General features: G+C 37.9%; 1 protein-coding gene across 1 annotated transcript in view; it reads left to right on the top strand.

The window, feature by feature from the left end:
• Positions 1-24928, top strand: part of PTPRN2 (protein tyrosine phosphatase receptor type N2) — a 674672-nt gene that overhangs the window by 411831 nt on the left and 237913 nt on the right. Inside the window, exon 12 of the mRNA XM_059818647.1 lies at positions 21357-21421. Coding sequence (XP_059674630.1) covers positions 21357-21421 — 65 coding nt within the window. The remainder of the gene's footprint in view (positions 1-21356; positions 21422-24928) is intronic.

The following is a 24928-nucleotide window of genomic DNA, read 5'->3' as shown; positions in this document are numbered from 1 at the left end:
CACACAAGAATGCTCAGAAAGGTAGCTGATATCACAGAAAGGCCACTATATCTTCTTCGAAAGTTGTGAAGATTGGGGGTTAAGGCTGGAGAAAAGCCAGTGTTGCATCCATCTTCAGAAAGAGCAAGAAGTAATGCTCCAGGAAACTAGAAGCTGGTCATCTTCACTTTGATCCCTGGAAAATTATGGAGTGTGTTCTCTTGGAAGCTATTACTGGGCACATGAAGGACAAGATGATGACTGAGACTAGCCAGCATGGATTAATCAAGGGCTAATCATGCCTGACCAGCCTTATTGCCTTCTACAATGAAATGACAAGCTCCGTGGATAAGCTGAGAACAGTGGTTGTTATCTACTTTGACCTAGAAAAGACTTTTGACATGGTCTCCTGTAGCATCCATGAATTCAAGTTCAGACATTTCAGTCTCAATGAGTGGATTAGTACAAGGGTGAAAAACCGCCTGAATCGTTGGAATCAAAGGGAACTAATTAATGGTTTGTACTCTGCCTGGAGGCCTGTTATGAGTGGGATAATATTGTGCAACTGGCAATATTTCCTAGAAAAGCAGAAAATGTGACAGCCAGACAGTGTTGGAATTCATGACCAAGATGTACCCCTGTGTCAGTGCATTGCCTGGCTGTCTGGATGCTTGCTCATATTTTAGATGACAAATCTGCTTCCTTTAAGAAAGAAATAGGAAACGAAGGTTGGAGACTTACTGCATCATTGAATTCTTTGCAGCATGCAGACAGAGAAGTAAAGGGGTCTTAAATCTGCAGGTGTGCCCAGAGACTCTTGGCATAGTAACTGACAGGAGACTTCAAGCCTGTCCTTTGAGAATTCCTCAGGGAGCATATTAGGGTAAGCATGATAATGGAGACACATTTCAGGGATAGGAGCAAAGTATGAGGTGATGTGGGGACTCCTGGTAGTGCTCCAAGACAGATCCATCCTGGAGAGGCTGAGACTGCAACAGAGGCTCAGACCGCTACAGAGTTTCCCAGTATTTCATGGTTCCTAGAGGAGTTTAAAAGGAAAAGACAGCATCATTCTATTTTTTTCCTTTTGGCAATGTACTAAGGTTCACTTTAGCATGGATCTTTTGAATATGTATGAATTTTCTCTCAGAAATCTAAAAATTTTCTCTCCCACCATTCAACTCTATCATAATGACCTGTGGTATATAGGCTTTTATTATACCATTATCATTTTTCCTTGCTCAGCAGAGCACAATTTGGAGTCTGTTGTAATAGGTCCTGTTTCAGGCGATTAATGTCTACAACATTCATCCAAAAACTGTCATTACTTACAGGAAAGATGTTTCTGAGTACACTGTTCCTACTGTCCAAGGGCCAGAAGTCACGGTTGTAAGTCATGTTCTCAGTCCTTAGCATGTCTTCCTCAAATGTCAAAAAAAAAATCAGTTAAGTTTTGATCTCAGTGAAATCCATGGCAAAATTTCTGCTCCTCATAATGATGGCAGGATTTTCCCTTCACATCTAGAAATAAAAGATCACGAGAATGTCAATGTCTATAAGGGTTTAAAGTACGGGGGGTGCTGCTATCAGTTTACCTGTGGCATCTTGGACCAGTGCCTCACGTTGCCCTTCACACTGTTGTGCTGAGACAGCAGAGCTGCCAAACTCCCTGGTTATCCCTGGCTTGGCTATGTTTGCACCACACTTCAGTTTTTTACACTGTCTCTGAAGCAACCATATCCGTAAAGGAATATCAATATTGCATATGTAATAGAGTTTTGCTTTTTAATGACAATCTGTAAAGAAAATAAATAGAATTAAGAAAATAGGCATAAAAGATACAGATGAAGAATGGGTATGAAGCTATTTCCCTTGCTACAAGAGTCTTACTTCTGCCTTGTGCTATGGCAGGGCAAGTTGAGAACCTGTAATTGTGCTCGCTGACAGGCTGTCTCGAGAAACAAGCATTTGATTGTGATCATCCTTGACAAAGATATAGGGCACAAGCAACCATGGACGCCTAATTTATGGATTTTTATCTTGTTTTATAAACTGTCTGTAGGGTTAAATTGCTGAATAAGAAATGCAAAGTGAGCTGGAGACAAGGTATTTGAAAAGCAGAACTCAAGGAAGACTAATAATAACGATAGACTGAGAAGATCAGAGAGCTAAAAGTCTACTTCAGCTAAATAAACAAAGAAGCCTCTGACCTCTCTGAAATTCAGTAAGGTGGTTATCAGTCTAAGAAATAGCATTGCTTTATCAACTCATGTTTAAATGGGCCCAAAGTACCAAGTACAATGAATTGTTAGATGTATTTATAATAAAGAACCCTTCAGTTAATCTATGATTTTATTGTCGTGCACTGATTGCTGCTGTTTTCTCAAAGGTGCCTTCTCCTTTTCCCAGAAGAATTTCCTTTATCTTTCTTCAGAAAAAGGCAGTTAGCTGAGGGTAAAAAAACAAATGGGGTATTTAGTCCAGCTGATTTCTTTAGCTCTATAATTTTATTTTACTTTTACTTACTTCTTTTTATCCTGAACCCCCCCCATGGTAGCGTTTGATTACAAATTCCAGGCTGGGGCAAACACGCTAAACTGTCAATACTTATAGAAATATTGTATTTTTCACTGCTGAACCATGGGATGAAATGTAGTGTCACTGAGTTTGGCTTCAGGATAGAGAGGAATTTCCATTTCTGGCAGTAAGCTACTGGGTGACTCACAGCAAATCACTTTTATCTCACTGTTTCACAACTTTCCCATCTCGCATGGAAGACAAAGACTTTTACTGACGCAGGTATTGCTGTATAAAGGGGATAGGTCTACATTATGCAATCTCTTTCCAATTGCAAAACAGAAGCAGCTTGGTGTGACTTTTATGTCTGACTGAAATTGATGCACAGCAGTTGTATTTTGAGTGAATTGAACTGAACGCCTGTGAAAATGTGACCCTGTAAAATCAACAGGGTAAGGCTCCTATTTGACAGTGCCCATATGGAGCACGACAGTGAAATTGGTGAGGTACAAAACAGTTATGACCTCACACCAAGACTCAGCCCTGAATCAAATTCTGAATTATGACCTAAGAATTATGCATAGAAAACTATTCCTCAAATTAGGTCTAACAAAGCCATAACACCAAGCTGTTTGGAGAGAACTTACAAACACATAAAAGAATTGCATATAAATTAGTATTTATATTTGTATACTATTATTATAACCACAAATTATTCGGACACCTTTGCTCTCATCAGATAGGTAACCAACACTGTGCCTAGTTAGCAAGTGCTCAAATAAAACTGTGAAACAGGAAAAAATGCAAGCTCAGTAGCGAAAATATCCTTTTTTCAGAGTTGAATTCTTAATAAAGTGAGATTAATTGGGCTGTGTTTAGATGCAGAGATGCACAGGGATGGCTTCAGCTATGGGACTCAGGCAGACATGCTCTGATAGCTTTAGCTGCAAAATGTGAAATGTTATGTATGGCTCCTACTCGCTTATTCTGCCAAGGGCTATCATTGCCATGGCAGATCAACAGATTGGGGCATGTGTCCAGCCATCCCCTGTCACTGCCAGGCCCAGGGAGGGCAGAGCGTGCCAAGATGCAGTGTTCCACCTTGGCAGCTCAGACACAAACACATATTCTGCTCTACAGTAGTAATTTCTATGAAAGGAGTACCAGCTGCAACTATTATTAGCAACACCTTAGGTTCCCCCAAGTATGTGCTCTAGACTTTGCCAGGGAGCTTGCCTGTCTGTAGATCAGATGCTAATTATATGAACAATGGCAAGAATTGTATTAATTAGAAAAAGGTATTTTAAAATACATTTGAAGCAAAAGCTAATAATGGAAGCAAAAGGTACTTATCTACTTGTTTTGTTCTCACTTCTCATAAAAACACTTTCTCTGGTTCTCCAAAAAGAATTTGTTGAACATATGTGCAATGTTCCCTCCCATCCTGGTACATCTTCAGTTCATGCAAAGGAAGACAATTTTTTACAGTGTCTCAATTCCAGATAAAGACTACTCCAAACAGGTTCAGTGAAATCACCAAATCAAATTATATATTTCCTTTATTATGATCCTAAACATGCTTTGGAGATTTGCAAAGAGTTGTATGGAGAACTTTTCTTTTGGAGGGGGAGGGTATTGTGGTTTGGGGGGGGAGGGGTGGGTAACCAAAACAAAACAAAACAAATAAACCTTTAATTTGATTTGAGTAAATACCTAAAGAACAACTTTCTATTTTCCTACATCTCCTTGCATTATTTCTATTTAAGTATTTAATTTCAACTGAGCTTTAAGCTCTGTTCTGGCCTTTTCAGCAATTAGTTCTAGAAAAGCTCAGAACAGATGATAATCAAAGTAAAAATATAAAAGCTTTTTCATGTCAAACAATGCACTTTGGTTTTTTATTTTTTGAGTGTTTTTTCACTATATTTAACCAAAATTGCTAGCTGGACTTAATTTGGAAAACTTAACCCAGCTATACACTGGGAGAAGGCGGCTCAGTGATGTAACTAATATTGGGTTTGTGTAGAAGTGTAGGTCACTGTAGGATGATAGTTTAGTAACTGTCCCTCTTCTTCGGATCAGTTATGGAGAGTGTTTATCACTAAAATATGATAAATTGTTAATGGAAAATGTTTTTAAACTATATATATTGCCAGATTTGTCTAACTCCATTTCTCCAGGCTTCACGGGTTTAGGTTTGTTGGCTTCTGCTTGGTTTTGTCCTAACTAGATATAACACTTGAAATATGCATTTATATGGAAAGAGCTGTCCTAATGGCCACGTGTGCAGACGTCATTTGGAGAAAGAAATCAGAATACCTCATACCACGCAGAGAACATTCTTGGTTTTCCTTTTTGCCATCTTCACATGTGATGTTATTATCTAGCACAGGTTTAAAATGGGATCAGCATCCTGAATATGACAAGAAAGTCTTGATTTTACTACAAGTATCGAACATGGTCCTTTTAAAAGTCAGTATTAAGTAATAATTAAAATAAAAGGTGAATAAATTGAAAAGCTGCAAGTGAGAAAAAAGACGCAATGCCAAAGATAAATCCAATAGTCAATTTAATTGCGTTGTGGTTTGTCTAAGGCTGAAAACATGCTGTGTAATATTAACCAGTAGAAAAAATAGGTTAAGTATGTAAACTTAAATGATGTTAAAAAAGCAACCTCTGCCTACTCTATAAAAGATATTTCATAGTAGTTTCTTTTTCATGGTCTACTGATCATTGTAAATACAAGTAACATTTATAGTTTTATAATCTCTTTGGTCCAAAAGCCCAATGTGTCATATATCTGTCTCTGAATTACTACCCTGTTTGCTGATAACAAGCATAATGATAGAATAACTTGTATGTCCTTCTCAGATATTACATGTTAGTTAAAGCAGGATTTAAACGCATTGGGATCAGTTCAGACTTTCATTGGATCCACTAAATATTCAAGGTAAAGGAAGCCTTTCAAAATACGAAATCAATACATGCATTTTGTGGCATCAGATGGTTGGTCCTCCTTTGATGCTGCTCTGCTCTTCTATCCCAAGTACTTCATGATCCACACCAAAGGCGACACTTCACTTTGAACAACTGGAGTTCAAGCTGTGCATAGAAAACATATTTAGATACTGTGAGTGCTTTTCCCTTCAGATATATTAGACTTTATAAAAACGCTGTTTCCCTTTAACTCTAACACTACTGCTGCTGAAATAATGATTTTAAAATGCGGCATAGTGTATTTTAAGTACGTAGTAAAATTGCACGACTAATACTACGATAGTTTAAAAGAATGAGGTAGATGCACTACTAAGATCGATATGATAATGGAAACGTATTTATATGTTGTAATTACCAAATAAGTAGTATATTTTGATTCCTTGTAATGAATTGTCAACAGAGCCTGCAGTTTGATTTACATAGGCTTATGTCTTTAAAGTACTCTAACTATAACTACTAATATAATTTCCACTAAGTATTACAGTGCTATATTTAAAAGTTAATTTTATATTAATTATTATTTCAGTATTAATATCCTTCTTTGAATTTAATTTAAAGATTGTAATTGAATGCAAGGTTATAATGCATTATTAATGTCTATTATTTAATGTTATTTATAATAGCAAACATCTTGTTGATATTTTTAAATAAGAAAATAGATGGGTAGATCATTATACAGTGTGAAATTAGGAAAATGAAAGAGATGCATCTTCTCTCTGTTATCTCTGTTTCTATTCCTTCCTTTATTGCATTTTGTTTCACAAGATATTGAAGATCTAATGAATATTCAAATATATGCAAATCCTATTCCAGCACCATACATCATACACACAAAACACATACACTTTACATATAATTACACCCTACATATATCTCTATTTTACAAGACCCTGGTGCTTTTATACATTATAGATGAGGTTTCGTAGGAATTGCGTTGACCCAAGGAATTGTCCAGATACAAAATTACAGAACATCTAATTAAGCTGGCTATCAAAAACAAGAGATGCAGCAATCTGTTAATTATCTTGCGTTCATCTCCTCACCTATCCTACCTGTGAAAAACAAGCCTCCTTTCTCCTTCATAGCTTCACTTGCAAGACAGCAGGACGTTCAGATTCCCATTCAACCTTTGGTGAAACTAATTGCTCAAAATTGCTCATTTTTTATACGTGGCACAATGTTAGCTGAAGGAGCATCAACTCTTCCTGTTATGTGACAATGTAATATAGTGAGCTGTGCTCTTCTGCTGGTGCCTCCGTTTATATGAATTCCCACAACAACCAAATCCTTTCAGGATAACCCTGGAGGCACTTGTTCCTCCTAATAATTTGTCAACTTTGTCTGTTCAGCAAAGTTTTTGGGGGAGGAAGTTTTTTGTAGAGCTTATCAGAAATTTATCAAAACTGATTCTTACAATACCCAAAATTCTGCTTTTTTTTTCAAATGAAAATATAAAAACTGTAACATTCCATCATTTTGAAAACAGGTTGCTGAGTACTGAGTGAAACAACTCATCAAAGCTTTTATTATAACATAATTGCAGCACAAAAATAGCAATTTAATGATTCATTAAAAAAAAAGATACTATAGTCCATACCTAGTAAAAACTGGTACTAATTTAAATAAATTAATAAATAAAATTATTTAAAAGTAATGAAATATTTTACAACTGTCATTTTAACTCTTGTATTCTCTTGCTAGATTAAGTCGATCTTACCACTCTATGTCAGTATTACTCACTACTACATTATATCTTAGATTAGATAAAATAACACAAATATATGGATGGAGAAATAATACTGGGGTTTTTTTAGTAGAAAATCCAAAATTAATTTTGAGTTTGAAACTACAGTCTCAGAATTATGGGAAAACACTGCTGTAGAATTTTGGCCTTCATGTTACAGTCTGGGTGACTAAGACTGTGGCTAGCAGAGACTTCCCCTTCTTGCCATCTTGATTTTTTGCCCATTGATTTGGTATCCCCCTTCCTCATGAGATCACCTACTTATTTCTGTATCACGCAAGTGAGTTCCTTGAATCTTTGCTGCAAACCCCCAACTGCTTTTGGCATATCATGGCTGCACATCAAATGGATGGCGACATTTTATTTACATGTGAATGATGTCTTTCTGAGAGACAATGAAGTGCTCTCTGGAAGTGCCTCTCTCTACCAGCTATAGGGAAAGTAGGCAAGAAGCTTTTACTAAACACCTAGTTTTCAGATGTCTAAAACTGCATTATGAATCCAACTTTGGAATACAGAGTGCAAAATACAGGGAGTAGCCAAACCAAATCCGAAGTCCTGGGTAATTTTTCCTTTACCCTCATCCTTCTTTGTTTCCATGGGTCCGTCTCTCTTCCTCCTCTACCTTTGTGTCATCTGCCTCATGCCTGGCAGCAGTAAAACTCAGTTGTGTCCTTTAATCACCTGCCATTTATACAGTGACATTATGCTCCCTTGGGAAGAGACCTGGCTTCAAACTTGAACAACATCACGTGTTATTCCCTTTCTTCTATTTATTTTTTACCTGTTCTGATATTATTGTGTTCTCTAAAAAAACATTCCTGTTATTTTTTCATTATTCACATAATGTTCCATTTTTTGATCTTTTCAATCTCTCCAGTTTTGCTGTCATAACCTAGTTCAGCTCTGTTGTGATGACCATGCAGCTTTGTGTGCCACAAAAACTAAGCAATAAAGCCCAAATGATAGTTTGTTTTGCATTTTCCCAAATTTCTGTGTTTCTTTTCTTCACTCCACTCCAGTGCTTTTGAGCCATGATTCATCAGCTGAACATGTCTTGAAGTGCTTTGCTGCATAAGAACAAACCGAACCAGAAACAAAAAAGCTTTGCTGAACCCAGGTCTAAGAGATGATGGTACTCTTGAGGACAGCAGCCTTTCCTCCTAAAAACATGCAGTACCTGTTTCAAGTAAGGGTTTCTCAGTATTTCAGAAATGTCAGCATGGAATTATACAGTCTCTTCTGAAGAACCGCTGTCTTTAAAGATGTTATATATATATATGTTTATAACCACAGAAAAATTTAAGTTGGAAGGGACCTCTGGAGGTCATTGGGTTCAACAGCTGGTGTAAAGCAGTGCCAAATCTGAAATTTGGCTTTGTGAGGTCCTGCTCTACCTGAATTATGGAAATCTCAAAGAAAAAAGATTCTACAGCCTCTCAGGGCAGCCTGTCTCAATGCTCAACCATCGCTTATCCACTAAGAAAATAGTTTTTTCCTTCTGTCCAACGAAAATTTCCTTTATATCAATTTGCCTCGAGTCCTTTTGGTATGAGCCTTTGCAAAAGTTTGCCTCCATTTTTTTTAAAAAACCTGCCCAAGTAGCTGTCGGCAGCAGTTAAATCACTATTTAGACTTCTCTTCCCCAGGCTGAACAAACCCAAAGGTCTCAGCCTCTCCTTGAAGTCATACTCGAGTCCCTTCATGGCCCTTCTCTGGTCTCTCTCCGGTTTGCTGATGCCTGTGTTGTGCTGGAGACCTAGAACTGGACGTAAAGAACCTGAAACTATTACACAAGTCAGTCACCAAGTAAAAAATCAGTAGTTGCAAAACACTGCATCTGGCTCTAGAAAGCAAAATGCTGGTAAAGTTCTGCAAAGACGAAGAACCAGACACAAATACTCTCCATCCCCACAGTGTACCGCAAAGCAACAGAAGGGCACCAGGGAAATTCAAATTATGAAACATTCTTGATGAAATATTAATAAAACCATACTATGGTCTTAATTGCTATAATTTAACACCCGGTATGGTATAAATATTTTAGAAACATGGTAAAATGGGACATTAAGAAGGGGTCAAAGGATAATAGTATACATTAATCTTGATTGGCGGAGATGTATACCTCATACTTAATTTATGTTTATACTACTGTTCTGTATTCATTTTTGAAGAGTAGTGGGTGGAATAAGCTATATGTATGTATCTTATATTGAGACATACATATTATATATTAGTGTAGGTATTTATGAAGTAAAGAGCTCTGGCATATGACATATATATATATTTAAAAAAAAAGACATTCTAAAATGCTTTCACAAGAGCATCCTCTCCTTTAGAAATCAGTCACGGATCTAGCAGTCTACAAAAGCAAGGGGGTCAGGAAATATGCAAACCATTTTCTCATAAAATTCTTTCCTGAGGAAGTCATTATCTGTACTGCCCTTGTAATAGCCACCTTTCTTTTTCAGTAGCAAATATTTCTTTTAAGGCTGGTTTCTATATATTTGCATCAAGGGGAAGCTCTGGAAACAAGCCTGCGCTGTGGCCGCGCTGGCGGGGAGGGGAGAGCATTGCAAGGATGGCTTCATGCGCAGCCTTAGGGATACTTTACAGCCTGTCTTGGTAGGAGAAAGTCTGCCTGCCAAATGGAGCAGTCAGAGAGAAGTCAGAAAACATTTCACCGAGTTTTTAACTCTCCTATAGATTTTCACCCCATAAGGAAGCTATTGTGCTAATTTTTGCAGAAAATAGCATGCAGAAATTGCTTGAAATTGCTGGCACTCTAATAGTGACCTATGCCCATGTATGCATAAAGCGGATAGGCATTTCATTTACATTTATTGTAAATTGTATGCAGTAATGATTTCTATGTGTTAAATTGCATAATCCATACAAGTCTGACAGTCTCATAAAGGCTGTGGGCCGATGTCCTCTTTTGAATGCATCAGTGCCGATAAAAGAGGTTATCGTACCCTTGACAGAGGTTACCGCTGTCTTGTGTCTGCTGCTGGAACTGCTCCTGTGATCACTCTCTAAACTATGCCAGTCAAAATTTACCAGGTAAGCTCAAATAGTTTAAATAGCAGATTTTTTTGCTAATGATGCATATTTTGCCAAAAAAGGGTAAGGGGCTGCTCACAAGAGTGCGCAGTTGGCACTTTGATGGCCAGTAAACCCCTCTACCAGCAGGGCTAGCTCCTGATGCACAGTATTTAGTCCACAGCCTCACACTCTGTCAATTCACCTATCTTCTTTAGCGCTAATATTTTTGCAGTTGCTTATGATTGCTTTAAAAAAAAGCCCAGCATGACAGAAATGCTTTTCTTTCCGAATGTAGGATTCTTCCATAAAGTGTACAGAGATCTGAGACACAGACAAGCATTTTGCCTGGTGAGAGGTTTGTAATCTGATTTATAATCCACTTGGATTGAACTGACACCACAGGGAGTGGGACAGGCCAGCTAACCTTTTTTACATTTTGTAGGGATGTCCTAAAAAATGTTTTCGTAGTGTTGTTAGAGGAGAGATGGTGCCAGCCGAAACTCATGGCAGTAAGTACTGGGTCAAGCCTACTGCAAAAGTAAGACCTCTCCATCACATCAATTACAGAAAAAGGAAAGCTTTGCCTTTGCTTCCAGCACTTCTGGGAGAGCTGATCAGAGTGCCCTTTCCTGTTTTTTCTCCTTATTTTAAACCCTGCCAATAAGTCTCTTCTGCTCCTCTAAACAGTGAAACAGTGAAAGTGCTGCAGTTTTTGAAGGATTTATAAGGCTTAGCTGATCACATCACTTCCTGTGCCAAAAAAGAAGAGAAAGAATGTTGTGTGGATGGATGTTGCTCTGGTGTTCTGTTGTTGTGTTGCCTAATAACAATTCCTCATTATCTGTACTCCTCTCTCTGTAGCCATTTACTGTCTCTAGTTGTTTGGTAGATGTAAGCTCTTTTGCACAGCAACCACCTTTTAGTTGTGTGTTTGCACACCCATGAGGTTCCTGGCCACGAGAACAATTTGTAGGTGATGTAGTAATAATCATAAGATTTTGAGTATGATTTCAGCAGTCCTGGCTGCTTAAAGTAAGGACGACTGGGGAGGAGATTAAAAACATGTGGAAGCTCTCACTGGGTTTTGAATTTCTGGTAGCTACTGAACAAGCTCTGAAGAAAGGTCTTCAGAGACCAGCAATAGAGACTTTAACCTTTCCCTGTAAAGCTGTCCCCAGGATCTGCAAAGTAGCCATTCTTCACACACTTACATCTCCCCTGTTAAATCCTTCTTCTTCTCATTCCCATCCAATGTGCACATCTGCACACACACATGCACATGCAAATTCTGTAAATGCATTTAGAACCCAGTCGTCCCTGTAGGCAAGCATTTACCCTCCTTATTTTGCACTTCACCCATCCAGGGAAAAACATAATGCTTTCTTATAATACAATTATTTTCTTTAAAAAATATTGGGCCTATATTTCTAAACTAGGAGTAGACTTCACTGAATCTTCCACTTTTTGCTGATTTTAAAGAAATTCTTCTGAAGGTAACAAAGTAGCCTTCAAAGTTTTCATTAAGGCAGAATTATGAATAATTCTTGTGAGAAATGATGGGCAAGTTAACATCGTCCCTATTCACTCTCACCTGAAAGCTTTATTGTGACTCCTGTTACTAGTGGCATCCTTGGTAATAAATATTTTCATTTTATTCTGAGGGCACAGCAAATAGATTTTGTTAGTGAATGACCTTGTGCATTAGCTGTGTTATTCATGATTTAGTGAGCCAGTCAGTTGAAATATTGCTAATGTTTTCCCAACTCAGTCTTGTTACATTTGTGCCATGAGGATGACATTAAGTGTAGTTGTAGATGAATAACAAATAACATGGCTTGTAGTTGTGTTTTGGATCATTAAAGAAATGAACCTACAGGGTACTGTTTTGTTAACCGAGGAAATGACTGAAAAAAAAATGACAGTTCTTGAATGTATATTTATTAAAAATAACAACAGACTGGCATGCTGAGAATTAGCGGTAGTGCCTTTTAAATTTTTCATATACCAGTGCAAACACACTACAGTGTCCGTCTAAAGATTTTGACAGATTTTAAATACGAGTAAGAATAATTCATACAGTTCAGGCTGTTTATATGAGAAGACTCGTAGTGGTGCAAGCAGGAGAATGCTAAAAATGTACAGCATAACAAAGATGAGGATTAATAATTAGAGGCCAATATGTGTATTTTTAAATATTACATATTATAATATCAAAGAGGGTCAGTGTACTTTCCAGGGAGACCCTCAGGAAGAGTGGATCACTTCTTTAAAAGTGCAATGACTATTCTTAGTTTTCTTTTCCTGAGTCCTTTGGTTTGTTTTATGTTGAAAAATAATAGAAGTTATAGAAAAAGTAGCTGATAGGCTTCTGGAGAGATGGTCTAGTGCTTTCCCTTGCCCCAATAACACATCATCTATTCTAAAGAAACCACACAAGGTCAGTTAAATGCCAGATAACTGGGTTTCCTGAACTTCTACAAAGCTACAACCATAAGTAGCAACTTCTGAACCACTTCAGTGGTTCTTTCTGCTTATAAACCACCCCAGTTAATAGTGCTAGAAAAGCGAGAACAGGGGAGAAAACTGTATTTTAGATACCACTATTCCTGGACACTAGGTAGGTAAATATTTTTGTTCCCATTAGATGGAGACGGACATAGAAGCATATAATTTTTCTACTTTTTCCAAAGCATTAAAAGGACAAGGAACAGATCTTACAAAAAATTTTATGTTTTTAAAGAGGATGGACAGTTCTTACTTAAAAATAATAAAACACAAGAAGGAGATGCAGTGGATATCCTGAGGGATCAACATGAACTACGTGGAAGGAGAGAATATTCAAATCGAAGCAAAAAGCAGATACAAAACTAGAATACATAGCTACCCTTGAATAGCTGAGTAACTGCTATTATCTGTTTCACTTTTTTTTAGTATTTTCATCACAAGAAAATTGAAGCAATCTGTTGAATTCTTGACTATAAATAAAAGAAGGCATCAAAACTGTTCTTTTATAATGCTATTCCAAAAACCTGTTTATTTAAAAGGAAAGAAAAGAAGCTGTGGCCTTAAGCTCATTTTATGAATTGTTAATTTCCACAGTGTTGTGAAGGTGAGGAGGCAAAGACTTCTGTGCACTAAGAAGCGCTGAGGGAGATCCAGGTGGTCCTTCTTACTCGCCCATCCCCTGGGACAATGAATCTTGCCTTCTAATTTGTAAATGTTAAGATTAAACGTATGATGGTGAACTGTAATGTTAAGTGGGACTTTAAAAAGTACAACTAAAAAGTTGATCTAGACATTAGCAATCAGCCCAGAAAGAAGCTTGTTGAGAAAAATTGTCTGGGCTTGCACCGATACTAATGTCACTTTGGTCTACTTGAATGTATTCTGCTCTAGCTTCAGCTCAACATATCGCAGGTTGTTTTATCTGAATTTTCCGTACAGAGATGAAACTTGTCAAAGAATATTTATGTGAAGAAATTTTGATGTGACAGATGGAATGACACTTCTTTTTTCATTTTCTGCTAACATTGGCTGAATTGGTACACCTTTAGCTATAAATAATGGATAAGTGTTTTAAGTATGCAAGCAAATCGTTACACATGCATGTGCTGCACTCCATCAAGTAATGTGCAGCATTGAATTATCACTGTTAAAATGGTCAATAGTATTAAAAATTGTCACTGTTAAGAACTCACTGGAATATATTCTGTATTTGTAAAACATACATAGCTGAAGCATGGTTATTTTTGTTATTAGTACTCAAAACTTTTCTGTTGATGTACATCAACTTCCTTATATTATTTAGAATATTTTTGATAATGGGTTTCTGAAGGTCTACATAGAATAGACAAAGGTTTTTCATTTCTACAGTTCTAATTCATAAAAACTGGTTTTGGTCATACTTCAAGAACAGAACCGTCACATTGACACCACACCTTGAAAGGTCTAGCATTGGCTAGCAGTAGGAAGACAAAGATAAATTCAAATAAAGTTAATTCCTCTGTAGAAATGGCATTGTAAGTAGGACTGTTTTAGAATTATAGAATCATATCTCAAGTTGGAAGGGACCCATAAGGATCATCAAGTCCAACTCCCTGCTCCTCACAAGACTAAAACTACCTAAAACTAAACCATATGACTAAGAGCGTCGTCCAGATGCTCCTTGAACTCTTACAGGCTTGGTACCTTGACCACTTCCCTGGGGAGCCTGTTCCAGTGACCGATCACCCTCTCAGTGAAGAAACTTTCCTAATGTCCAGTCTGAACTTCCCCTGACACAGCTTCATTCCATTTCCTCATGTCCTATCGCTGGTCACCAGAGAGAGGAGATCAGCACCTCAGTTGTAGACTGTGATGAGGTCACCCCTCAGCATTCTCTTCTCTAAGCTGAGCAAGCCAAGTGACCTCAGCCACTTCTCGTAAGCCTTATCCTTGAGACCTTTCACCATCTTGGTCACCCTCCTCTGGACACACTCTAATAGTTTGATGTCCTTATATTGAGGTGCCCAAAACTGCACACGATACTCAAGGCGGGGCCACACCAGTGCAGTGTCGAGCGGGACAATCACCTCCCTTGACCAGTTAGCTATGCTGCGCTTTACTGCTAAAGTATTTTGGAGTTTGTATTTGTATGTTTCTTACAAAGGTTTGCCTGTGGGGGGAAAAAAAATTTGATTGGTTGACCCAACAGGCCCTTCCAGGTCTATATTTACATATGATGAATAAATTATACCTATCTCAGTTTGGGGTAAGTCAATCTCTGATGATACTTATTTACTTCTCTTGACTAGTGAGAGAACCTTGACTTACATCTTAGTTGAGATAGCAAAGTTAGTAGATATGGATCCCACCATTAACATAAAAGCTCCAAAGAAATAAAAAAATGTTATTTCATATATCCCAAACTCCTCTATTACAATTTAAATATCACATTTTAGAATAGCATTGTGGTCATTTTAAAGGACAGTTAAGGGAAAACATAGAATTGAGCAACTATTTATTAAATAAGTAAAAGTAAATCAATACAAGCAGTCAGGCAGAAATAATGTGTTTAAAATACATGCCTAATCTATGCAAACAGACAGCTACGTGAGGTCTTGATGTATCAGGTCTTTGCTGCTCTATCCTTGAATATTATCTGACCATGGGACATTAGGGACATGGGAGGTAGACGGTTTACAGAGGGGAAAGTGACATTGTTTTAGTGAATGAGTTTAAAAAAATACTCAGCTCTTGCCAGCTACTCAAGTATGGGCCAATTTTTCTCTTACAGTAACATGCAATGCTGCTGTTTGCCTGACAAATGGATTTTGTGTGTGTTTTTTGAACAGAATTCAAGGCAAACAGAGATGGAAGATTCCTTGATTGTGTGCATGGAGATTTGGCTGTCTTATACCCAAAACTGTGAGAATGCAAAGGTGCACTGGGAGTGGTGAACACGGCCTGAATTTCCATCTGCTGGCTTTATTGGCTAGAGCAGGTTGTAAAGGACGTGTGCCCTCAAAATTCCTGGAGATGCAAACGATATTTTAAATTACTCCGGGCAGCAAGGTACTGCATCTGAACAGATTGAAAGCTGAAATGTTGATATCAGAAATTAAATTAATGCACGTGAGATTAAAACAATATCTAATTAAAATCATTTGAAAAATTACTTGAAAATTGAATATGACATAATATTTAGCAGGCTGTCTCTAGTACAGCTATGTGGCTTTGACTTTTCTGCTATCATTTTCATTCCAGGCCTGGCTGCCAGTTAACTAGAAATTACATGGGAAGCAACTATCTCACACCATCACCCAGTAAAGACTGGAAGACAAAATACCTTTTGCCTGTATCTTGTGTACTTGTCCATCTCTAACTGAATTGTAGAATGTAGTAAAGGGATCCTTCTTCTCCTCGTATCTGGCCACTTGAGTTAGCCATTATTGTTTCAAGCTGGAGCATTTTGAATGCTTGTGTTGTGTTTTTGACTGACTGACTTGCAGACTGATGCTACTCCTGCCCAGGGAGAGGAGTTACAGATTCACAGGCTGTAGCTCCTGGCAGGAGTGCCCAGGGCTGGGGGAGCCTCGCAGAAGGCCTCCGCACACCACCCTGTAGACATACGCTAAAATCAGGGAGAGTTTATCTTGTATTCCAGAAAGTCTATTCTTCTGAACATGGCGGTACCTAAGTATCTAATTCAAAGTTCATTAAACTACTTTTTAATTATTTCCAACAAAGGAAAGTGAATGAGGTGGGAAAACCTACGTAATATTGGGTTGTTCTGTAGGGAAAAGACAGAGTGCTGAACCGACAGCGTGGTTCTCCTCTGTCCCATTCTTATTTAACAGTGTGAATGTCTCAGCAGTTTCAGGACATGCATCAACTGTGCAAAGGCAGGTTTACTCTGGGACTGTGTTCTTTTCAACAGGGAGAGACCCCAAATGTTCTAGGAATCCATTTTCATTGATTTGCAAGGGACCAAGGTTTTAGTATCTGATACGTATATGCAGGTCACAGTGGCTGGGTCTGCCAAACATAAAGGCAGCCTTTCTGGTCTGCCCTATGAAGTAGCTTACCGTATAATCTGGGGGTTCTTTGTAGGGGAGGAGAAAGCAAAGATGAATTTGATGTAAATAAATACAACATCTGCTTGTGTTAGATTTGGGAAAGTTGTTAAAAGGTTAAAAGCTGTAATAAACACTTACCGTCTCTCTGCATTTTCCTCCTCCTTTTCCCTTTCCTTTCCTCAAAGAAGGGAAAAGAAATGAAATTCTTCTGAATGTGGGTCTATGAAAGGAGCTTTGCAACTTGGGAAGAAGACAGTTGTTGTAGAATTCATCTGACAACCTACAGTAAATCTGAATTAATTGCCTTCCATCACTTTATTGACTGGAGGTCCGGTCAATATAGTTAGTGAGTCTAGGGCATGAATTGGCTTATTCTAAAATGAGCATGTAATAGAGGTCAGGGGAATTATATGTCTGTAAGTACTTTTTTTTCCACATTTAATTAAATACAGCACACCCTCAAAGTCAGATTCATAGCAGAAAAATAAGGTTTCCTTGCGAGTGACACCATCCTCCCACAACTACTTTTCATATTTAAGGTTTCTTCTCTGGAGCAGGTAAATCCTGCAGCAGCACAGGAGACAGACCCAGGGAGCCTCCTCCAGAAACCATTCCCTCATCCCGCTTGTGCCAGTGCGTGCTCCCACGAGTAAGCCGGAGGGTGCGGTTGTGCTTGGCAACCTGCTTCATAGCAAACCTTTGTAAACCCCTCATTTTTCAGGGCTTCCTTCTTCCAGAAGTGCTATAATGAGACTGGAGGTCTGCTTGAAGCCCTGTATAACTTGCTTCTCCTAATAACCAATGGACTCTAAGGTTAAACCTGCCAACTACAAAACTAGACACTCAAATGCCTGACTACGCCATTGACAGATAACTTTGCTAAAGGAAATAAATGTTAGCCCTCAGAAAACACATCAGACCTCCCTCAGGTTAGTGAAGACTCTGAACAGTGACAGTCCCTACCCTTAAACACTCAGTAACACCCTCATCGTGCTCTCTAATAGAGCAAAGCCATTAAGTTGTCCCCATTGTAATTTAGATCGCAGAAGAGACTTCCACAGATTCTTTCAGGTTTAAATAACTGGTATACAGAGAGGAGGCAAAATTATTCCACTGTAGCTACGTGCTTAATTATATGGAATACTGCATAAATTGTCAAGTGCAAAGAATTATTCTGATAAATTAAAATACTAATTAAATAGGCTATTGCAGAATTTTGAGAACATTATAGGGCTCCGCTTCTTCAGGTAATTTGCATATCCTTCATCTAGTGAATTTAATTTAAAGGCCTCCTTTTTTGTGTGTTTGGAAGCCCTTTTTGTTTCAGTGGAAGATTAAAGAAGGGATTTATATGTTGCTAACTGGGTTGGGATTTTTTTTTTTTGCTTTTTTTTGAATAGCTGTTTTTATTATGCCTCTGCTGATGAGTTTGTCAGTTCTCCATTAGGCTTTAAACTGTGGCCATAAAAAATCAACTTTGGTGGAATGTGCAATATACCATGTTATCCAGAATTATCATTTCCAGCTCATAAAATTTGCAACAGAAACAGCATCTGCTGTATATTTGCATTGGAATAAAAGCTAGCAGGTAGTACACTAAAATACTTTTAAAAAATTTAGGCCAATTTTCAAAAGATTAATAGCTTGTTCTTAATATCTGACTTTGTTTTCCCACCTATTCTTCCTCATCTTCCTATAGGCTATCGACTATGTTTTATTGTCTTAAATTCTCAATTCTAGTTATAGATAGAAAAAAATAAGTAGTTATATTCACTGTTCAGCAGCTTGAAGCAGCTGCTTGATATGTAGCTGATGCTTCAGCTTCAGCACCACTGTTTTTGACAGAATTTCTTGACCTTCCTGAACTGCTTGTGGAGTTCAAGGTTAGCTAAAATACGCTCCTGTACACGCCTGGACTGAACATGCTGGAGACTGTCTGCTGTGTCTCTCTCTGCAATCTGACAGTGCCTGAGCTTGACCATTTTCAGGTTATGATTTAATCAATAACACGTCGTGCCTTCATGCCTCCTAATTTTGTCAGGGTTTATATTAGCATGGCTGTCAGAGCTGTCCTTTGTGTTTTAGCCAATACCAAGGGGGAAAAAGGGGTGTTAAGTAAACTTTTTTGGTTTTTAGTATCAAAGCTTCAATAATTAAAGTCTGCAGGAAACCTATAAAAAGGAGGTCAAATATGTAATGGTTATTATAAAATTCAGTGATTCAGCAGACCCAATATTTATATTAACTGTTCATGTGGTAGGAAATTACACGCTGGGACTTAAGCGTTGTTGTTTACTTATACCCATTTATTTTGCAGCCACGCTGCTGTGCTGTTTTCTTTATCCTAAGCTACCAAAGAATCATCTGTTGGACCATTCTGTTTCTTTGAAGGAGGCTGTGGAGCTTTCTGTTTTTATAAATCTTCTAAATTTTTACATTTGGTAGAAATCTGCCTTTAATGTGTATGCTGGGTGTGAGGCAGTCAGTGTGGCAGCATGGCACACCTTTGCAACGAAATGGCACATCCAAAATGGAGAATGTTGTTACGTGACATGGCAGGTCATCAGCCACCAGTGAAGCGACATAGTCCAGAGTCCATCTCAAGGCTGAAAATCACACTTGTTGGCAAAGATTTACTTATTTTTTGGAAACTCATGCTGCACAACATATACAACACAGTGAAAATGTAGCCTCGAATTGCATGGTCCAGGCAACTGTCCTTCTCCTGTGGTCCCTGTGACTCTGGGTGGAATAAATATGTTTGTGAATGTGTAAGGTATGGCATAAGTATTAAGTATGTCAGTATTGTACGCGGTTTTTAGGCTGTCATCCAGCAAAACACGCGTTTAAGCTTTCTTAGCTTGGGACTCCATGTTTCCATCTGCTTAACAGGTACCATATTAAAAAGAAGCAAAATTAAAGCTGTCTGGGCCTAAAAGGTGGACAGAGCTTTCCTCTCCGTTTAAATCAAGGGCAATATTCATCCCTTGCTGAAGGCAGTCAGAAAAGTTTCACTGTATTAGAATTGCTTGAGGTTTCAGTTCTTGAGCTTTTGCATATACAAACTCTTACCAAAATCTTTCCACATTTTGGATATATGAGGTGAGATTGAGCCCTAATGATACAACTCGCCTCTGAAATAAATGTAAGTCATTGGTATTGCACTTTGGACAAACTACATAAAATATCATTTCACAATAATATTGCTTCTGAGAATTGTCTTCTGCAATCTGAATTGCTCTGAATATGTTTCAAATGGCAACAATTAAAGAGTATTTTTCACAAATGAAAGAAAAATATATTAATGACTGTCAGTATTTTCATGTAAATTTACAGTGTACAATATATTCTAGCACACTTCTTGTCCTTTCTGGTAGGAATGTTTTCTTTAGGTAACTTAAATTGAGAAGCTGAGTCTATCCAAACTGTGTCCGTAATCAAAGGAAAGAGATAGGTGCCTGCAGCTGTGTGTAAGATATGTGGGATGACTCATTGTATTAAATGTCCATGCCTTTCCATTGACTGCAGAGAGAACCTAGATGACTCACTTGGATTACATAGGCAATGACTAGGCAGCTAAAAGGAGGAGAGTTTAACAAGGCTGCAAGGCTTCATTTCTACTCATAAACAAACCAAACCAGGTGCCTGGAGTTTGGCCGTGTATCCAAATGACAAAGTTTGCATCTAGAAAGTTAAAGTCTTCCCATCCAAAACAGTATGACCTTACCCATATCCCCAGCTGGGAATAATCTCACCCTTGTACTGTCCCCAGAACTATGGTCGGGCATTCTTTTGTGAGAATACTGGTGGGCAGAGGCCAAAAGCATGTGAAGACCATCATAATGATTTAAAAGTACAGGCAATAGTAACACAGTGCTCAAGTTCATGCCCTGGAGAGGTTTGGGTTACAGGTATAGATGTAGTCTTAGTGATTACTACCTCTAACTTGCATTTTGCTGTTTTAAGCTGGATTACTTCATTTTTGTTTTGCGTGCTTTTACTGGTATAGAAGCTGATAAATAGGGCAAATCCAAATTTTTAAAAGCAAAATATTGTGCATTGCATCCTGATGTTGTGAGATAAACTATTTATCTTACCTGCTATGTAACAGTCTGCCATTTGTTGCAATATGTCCTACACAGTGACAGTGCTGTTGTAACAGTAAGGTGCTGCCCTGCTCTTCACTGCAAGGAAGACAGTGGGAAGTTTCCACTGAAAAGAACTTTCCAAACATATTGTATATATGTGTTAAATGTGTATGACACTGTGTATACAAGGGAACTAGAATTATTTTGGCTTTCTTTTTCACATAATCATGAACAATTAATGGCATACCCATGCATTCAAAAAACTGACTAGCAGAGTTGCTATCAGGGAAAGATATTCCATAGATGGCATAGGTAGGAACTGTCCTGAATTTATTGGTGGAGGAAAGAAGGTTTGTTATCCTGTAAATGCTGCAAAATTTTGCATATTCCACTTTCCCATAACTCTTTCAATCTCAATTTTCCTTACAGCCATAAACAAAGAGAAGCTTGAAAAAACAACTGGACTGAAAATTCTGCAGACTGGTGTGGGGGAGGTAAGTGGCTTGGGGGCATTTTACACTCTCAAAAACATTTTAATTGTTGGGTTTTTTAAGAAATCCTGGCGCTCGTGAACGTTTGTGAGCTACCAGTCTGATAGTGCTAAGGGCCTTTTTATGATACAGTTACAGCTGTCAAAATACAATCTGCTGCACAAATAGCACTGTATCCCAGAGAGAAAAAAATACCACCCTCATGAGAAAAGTACAGCCAGCTTTAAGAAATGCAGTTTTTTGCTTTGTTGTATCACAGGAACAAAATCCCCAAAGATGAGCACTGCAACTGAAGTCGTTGTATTATTCCCCTTGGCTTTGGCGGAGTGCTATCTCATCTAGATCAATGAAAGTTTAAATTTGGGCTAAAGAGTCTTCAGATGTTAGAGAGAATCTGACAGTGAATGACTTGCTTATTTTGGATGTAACTTGAAACATAAATAAAACATGTGTCTGTTATTATGGTGATATCACTAAGCAAAAACTCCACTAAGCAGTTCATCATTTATTAATAAAGATGATGCTATCTGCTAAGAACCTTGTATGAACTACAGTTGATTGCTAATTCTCGTGCTAATTTTGTGTACACAGCTATCTTTTTTTTTTCTTTTCATTTAAGTAATTTTGCTAGTGGTGAATGCTCACAGGGCTAGACAAATGCCTTTTTCTTGTGATTACATTATTCTCAGTATTAAGAATAATTAACTACTAACTTGTAATATACTGAAGGAATTCACTTTTTTTTTCTTTTTTTTACTGATTTTAATTTTTTATATTTCTGATTTTTATCAGTTCACACCTAGGAACTTAACTTGCCAGGATTTCTGAGGTTCTTTCTGTAACTTTGTCCACATTATCAAAAGACTTGGTCCGGAAGTGGTACCAACACTGAAACCTGCTGAGATGCTCAGGGTCAAAGCTGTAAGAATTAGAACTTGGAAACAAACACAGGTGAAATAATCAGAAAATGAAAGCCAACATCTCTCCTTAACTGGAGCTGTTTGAACTAGCTGATATTCTCAAGGGTGCATAACCTCAAGGGCTGGGAAGTGGATCTTGAAGCATTGATGTGTATACCTCAGACTGTGTCCTGACTTCAAGCCAGAGTGACGCTTGCATTTGTGCTACCCGCAAGCCCTGGTTTCTGCTATATAACAGGAGAACCAGGACTGTGGCACAGACTATGGAAGCCACATTCAGTAAAATTTTACCTAACAGGACTCCTCATGCTAATGAAATATCTCCATGTATTCTGTCCGATTCCAGTCATTGAATATGGATTCCAGTTGGCTTCCAAGTCAGCTGGAAAATGAAAGCCCACTTCACTTCAGATGCTTACTGTTAAATGAATTGTTATCTTATATGTGGTCACTAAAGAAAGAAAGCACTTTTGCATATTTGAAATGCAAGAAGTTGCCACCTGTTAAATGTATCATTAATCCACATTGTAGTAATAAGGTTGTTGTAACCATGGTAGTCTAAGGATGTGCTGGAGATATAGCCTTGAGGACTTCCTAGCTTTTTTTAAGACCAGCTAATAGCACTGGAAAAAATGGACAAGTTCTTAGGCTAGAGATCTCCCCAGTCTGGTTCTTGTGCTTGGTTTAGTAAAGTCACTGCAGAAATCACCTCCCATATATTTAGGCTATCATAGCTTTTAAAAATTCTGGTGATACTACTTGGATTAATAAAGACTTTGACAGAAGGTTGTATTTTACACTTTGCCAACTATGTATTTTTAGAAGGCAAAAAGTGAAAATTAATTAACCGAAGGGAAGAAGAAATTTCAGCCTAAATATATTCCAGGCTACATCTGAGATATGGTGATCAGCAGCGAAAGAACAAAGTGGTTTGGAACATTAAGGTGATGGAAGAACATTTATTCAGCTGCTTATGTATTTTGTTGGATGTGAATTCTCCCAGCTGTGTACATTCCCCTTTCTAAGTCTTATCAGATATGATTGTGTACATAATGAATACATTTCTGCAGTCTCACCTACATGAAAAATAATGGAGTGCTGTAACCAAGCTGTTTCTTTGTTGATAGGGTATCAGACTCAGGCTATTTCAGGTTAAATCTAACTTTGTTAATCCAGTTTTGCAGTTTGGTTTCGATTCACCCCAGTGTTTAACAGTGTTAAAATAATAGAAAGTACATATTTTAACATAATGAAGGAGGCTTTTGTTGAATAAGGATTTCTTTTTCTTCACACACACAGGAATGGGATTATATGTAATGGTAACTGTAAATCAAAGTCAAGATGCTCAAATCAAAAGTACTTAGAAAAAACTCTTTAGTTTCAGAATGAGAAATGGCCTTTTTGTTTGGACAGTAGGTCAGATTCATGACAAAGTTAATGGATATATAATCTTCACTCGCAGAACTGTAAAATAAAAAGGATTGATTTTGCATGGCAAGTTTCATATCTGAAATAGCTCAAGAGAAATATTGCTGAGATACCAGTGGCAAATGGAGCAGCTGTATAAACAAATGCAGGAACTGTTCTAAGCTCAGCAATAATTCATGTGTTGCTCTGGACAGTGAGATGTGGTTTAGGTGTTGATCTATGACAACAGGATTCGTGCCTCTGTAAGAAATGTGTAGACACTAATGACTACCCAGGCCTTGGGTGTGGTAGAAGAAAACTCTCTGGAGAAGAGAAATGCTTCTTAGAGCTCCTCAATCTCTCGCTCTCTCTCTCTATCTCAAGAAAAGCATTTCAAAAGCAACAACAGATTATAAAATTCACACCAAGCTTACTGAGCCGTTCATTCAAGTCCAGGGAGGGCTGATGAATTCCTTTTATGTCACTGCATAAACATGTGCTATGTAGTCATTAACAATACGGGTCTGGAGTTTACCACAGCTACAGTATAGTTCATCATCTTTATGTCATGTAAAAGATTTCTACAGCTTCAGTGAGTTTTTTGGATACGGCTAAGGTTAGCTGCATTGTGTCAACTTAGGGCAGGCTCTGCTTTAGCGGGATTAAAAAGGAGTTCCTTAGCTGCAATATCAAAAGCTGCTCGTGTGTCAGGACGTGGACTTAAATGTTTTATGCATTTCTTGGGAAGGTTTGGATGATACCATGCAAAGGATTGTCTGGACTGTGGGTAAGCAGAGCTTCTTTCAGGTTGTTGTGGAACAACAGACCCTTACTGGTACTTCCACAGCACATCCTCTTCACCATCTAACATTTGAGAGCAGAATATTCAATGGTCCAGGGATCCAGAGAGTTGGATTGGAGTTTGATGTGCCGTGTATCAGTCTTAAAGTGCTAATTATTTTGACACGTATCTTGTTTGTAAGAAGGCTGTTATACCAGAAAATCAGGAATAACTCTGCTGTAGAGAAAACCAATGGCCATACTGAAATCCTGAGGATGTGTGCATTGCCGTAGTACTGACTACCTCTGGAATTATATTTCCTAACATGTTTATTTTTTATTTGGAGTTTTCCAGCATCTATAACAGCTCTAAAACTCTATATGGTAGCCCTCCAAGGTTTGT

This window comes from Gavia stellata, chromosome 6 (genome assembly GCF_030936135.1).
Source record: "Gavia stellata isolate bGavSte3 chromosome 6, bGavSte3.hap2, whole genome shotgun sequence".
Taxonomy (NCBI): domain Eukaryota; kingdom Metazoa; phylum Chordata; class Aves; order Gaviiformes; family Gaviidae; genus Gavia; species Gavia stellata.
This window is presented reverse-complemented; position numbering and strand designations above follow the sequence as displayed.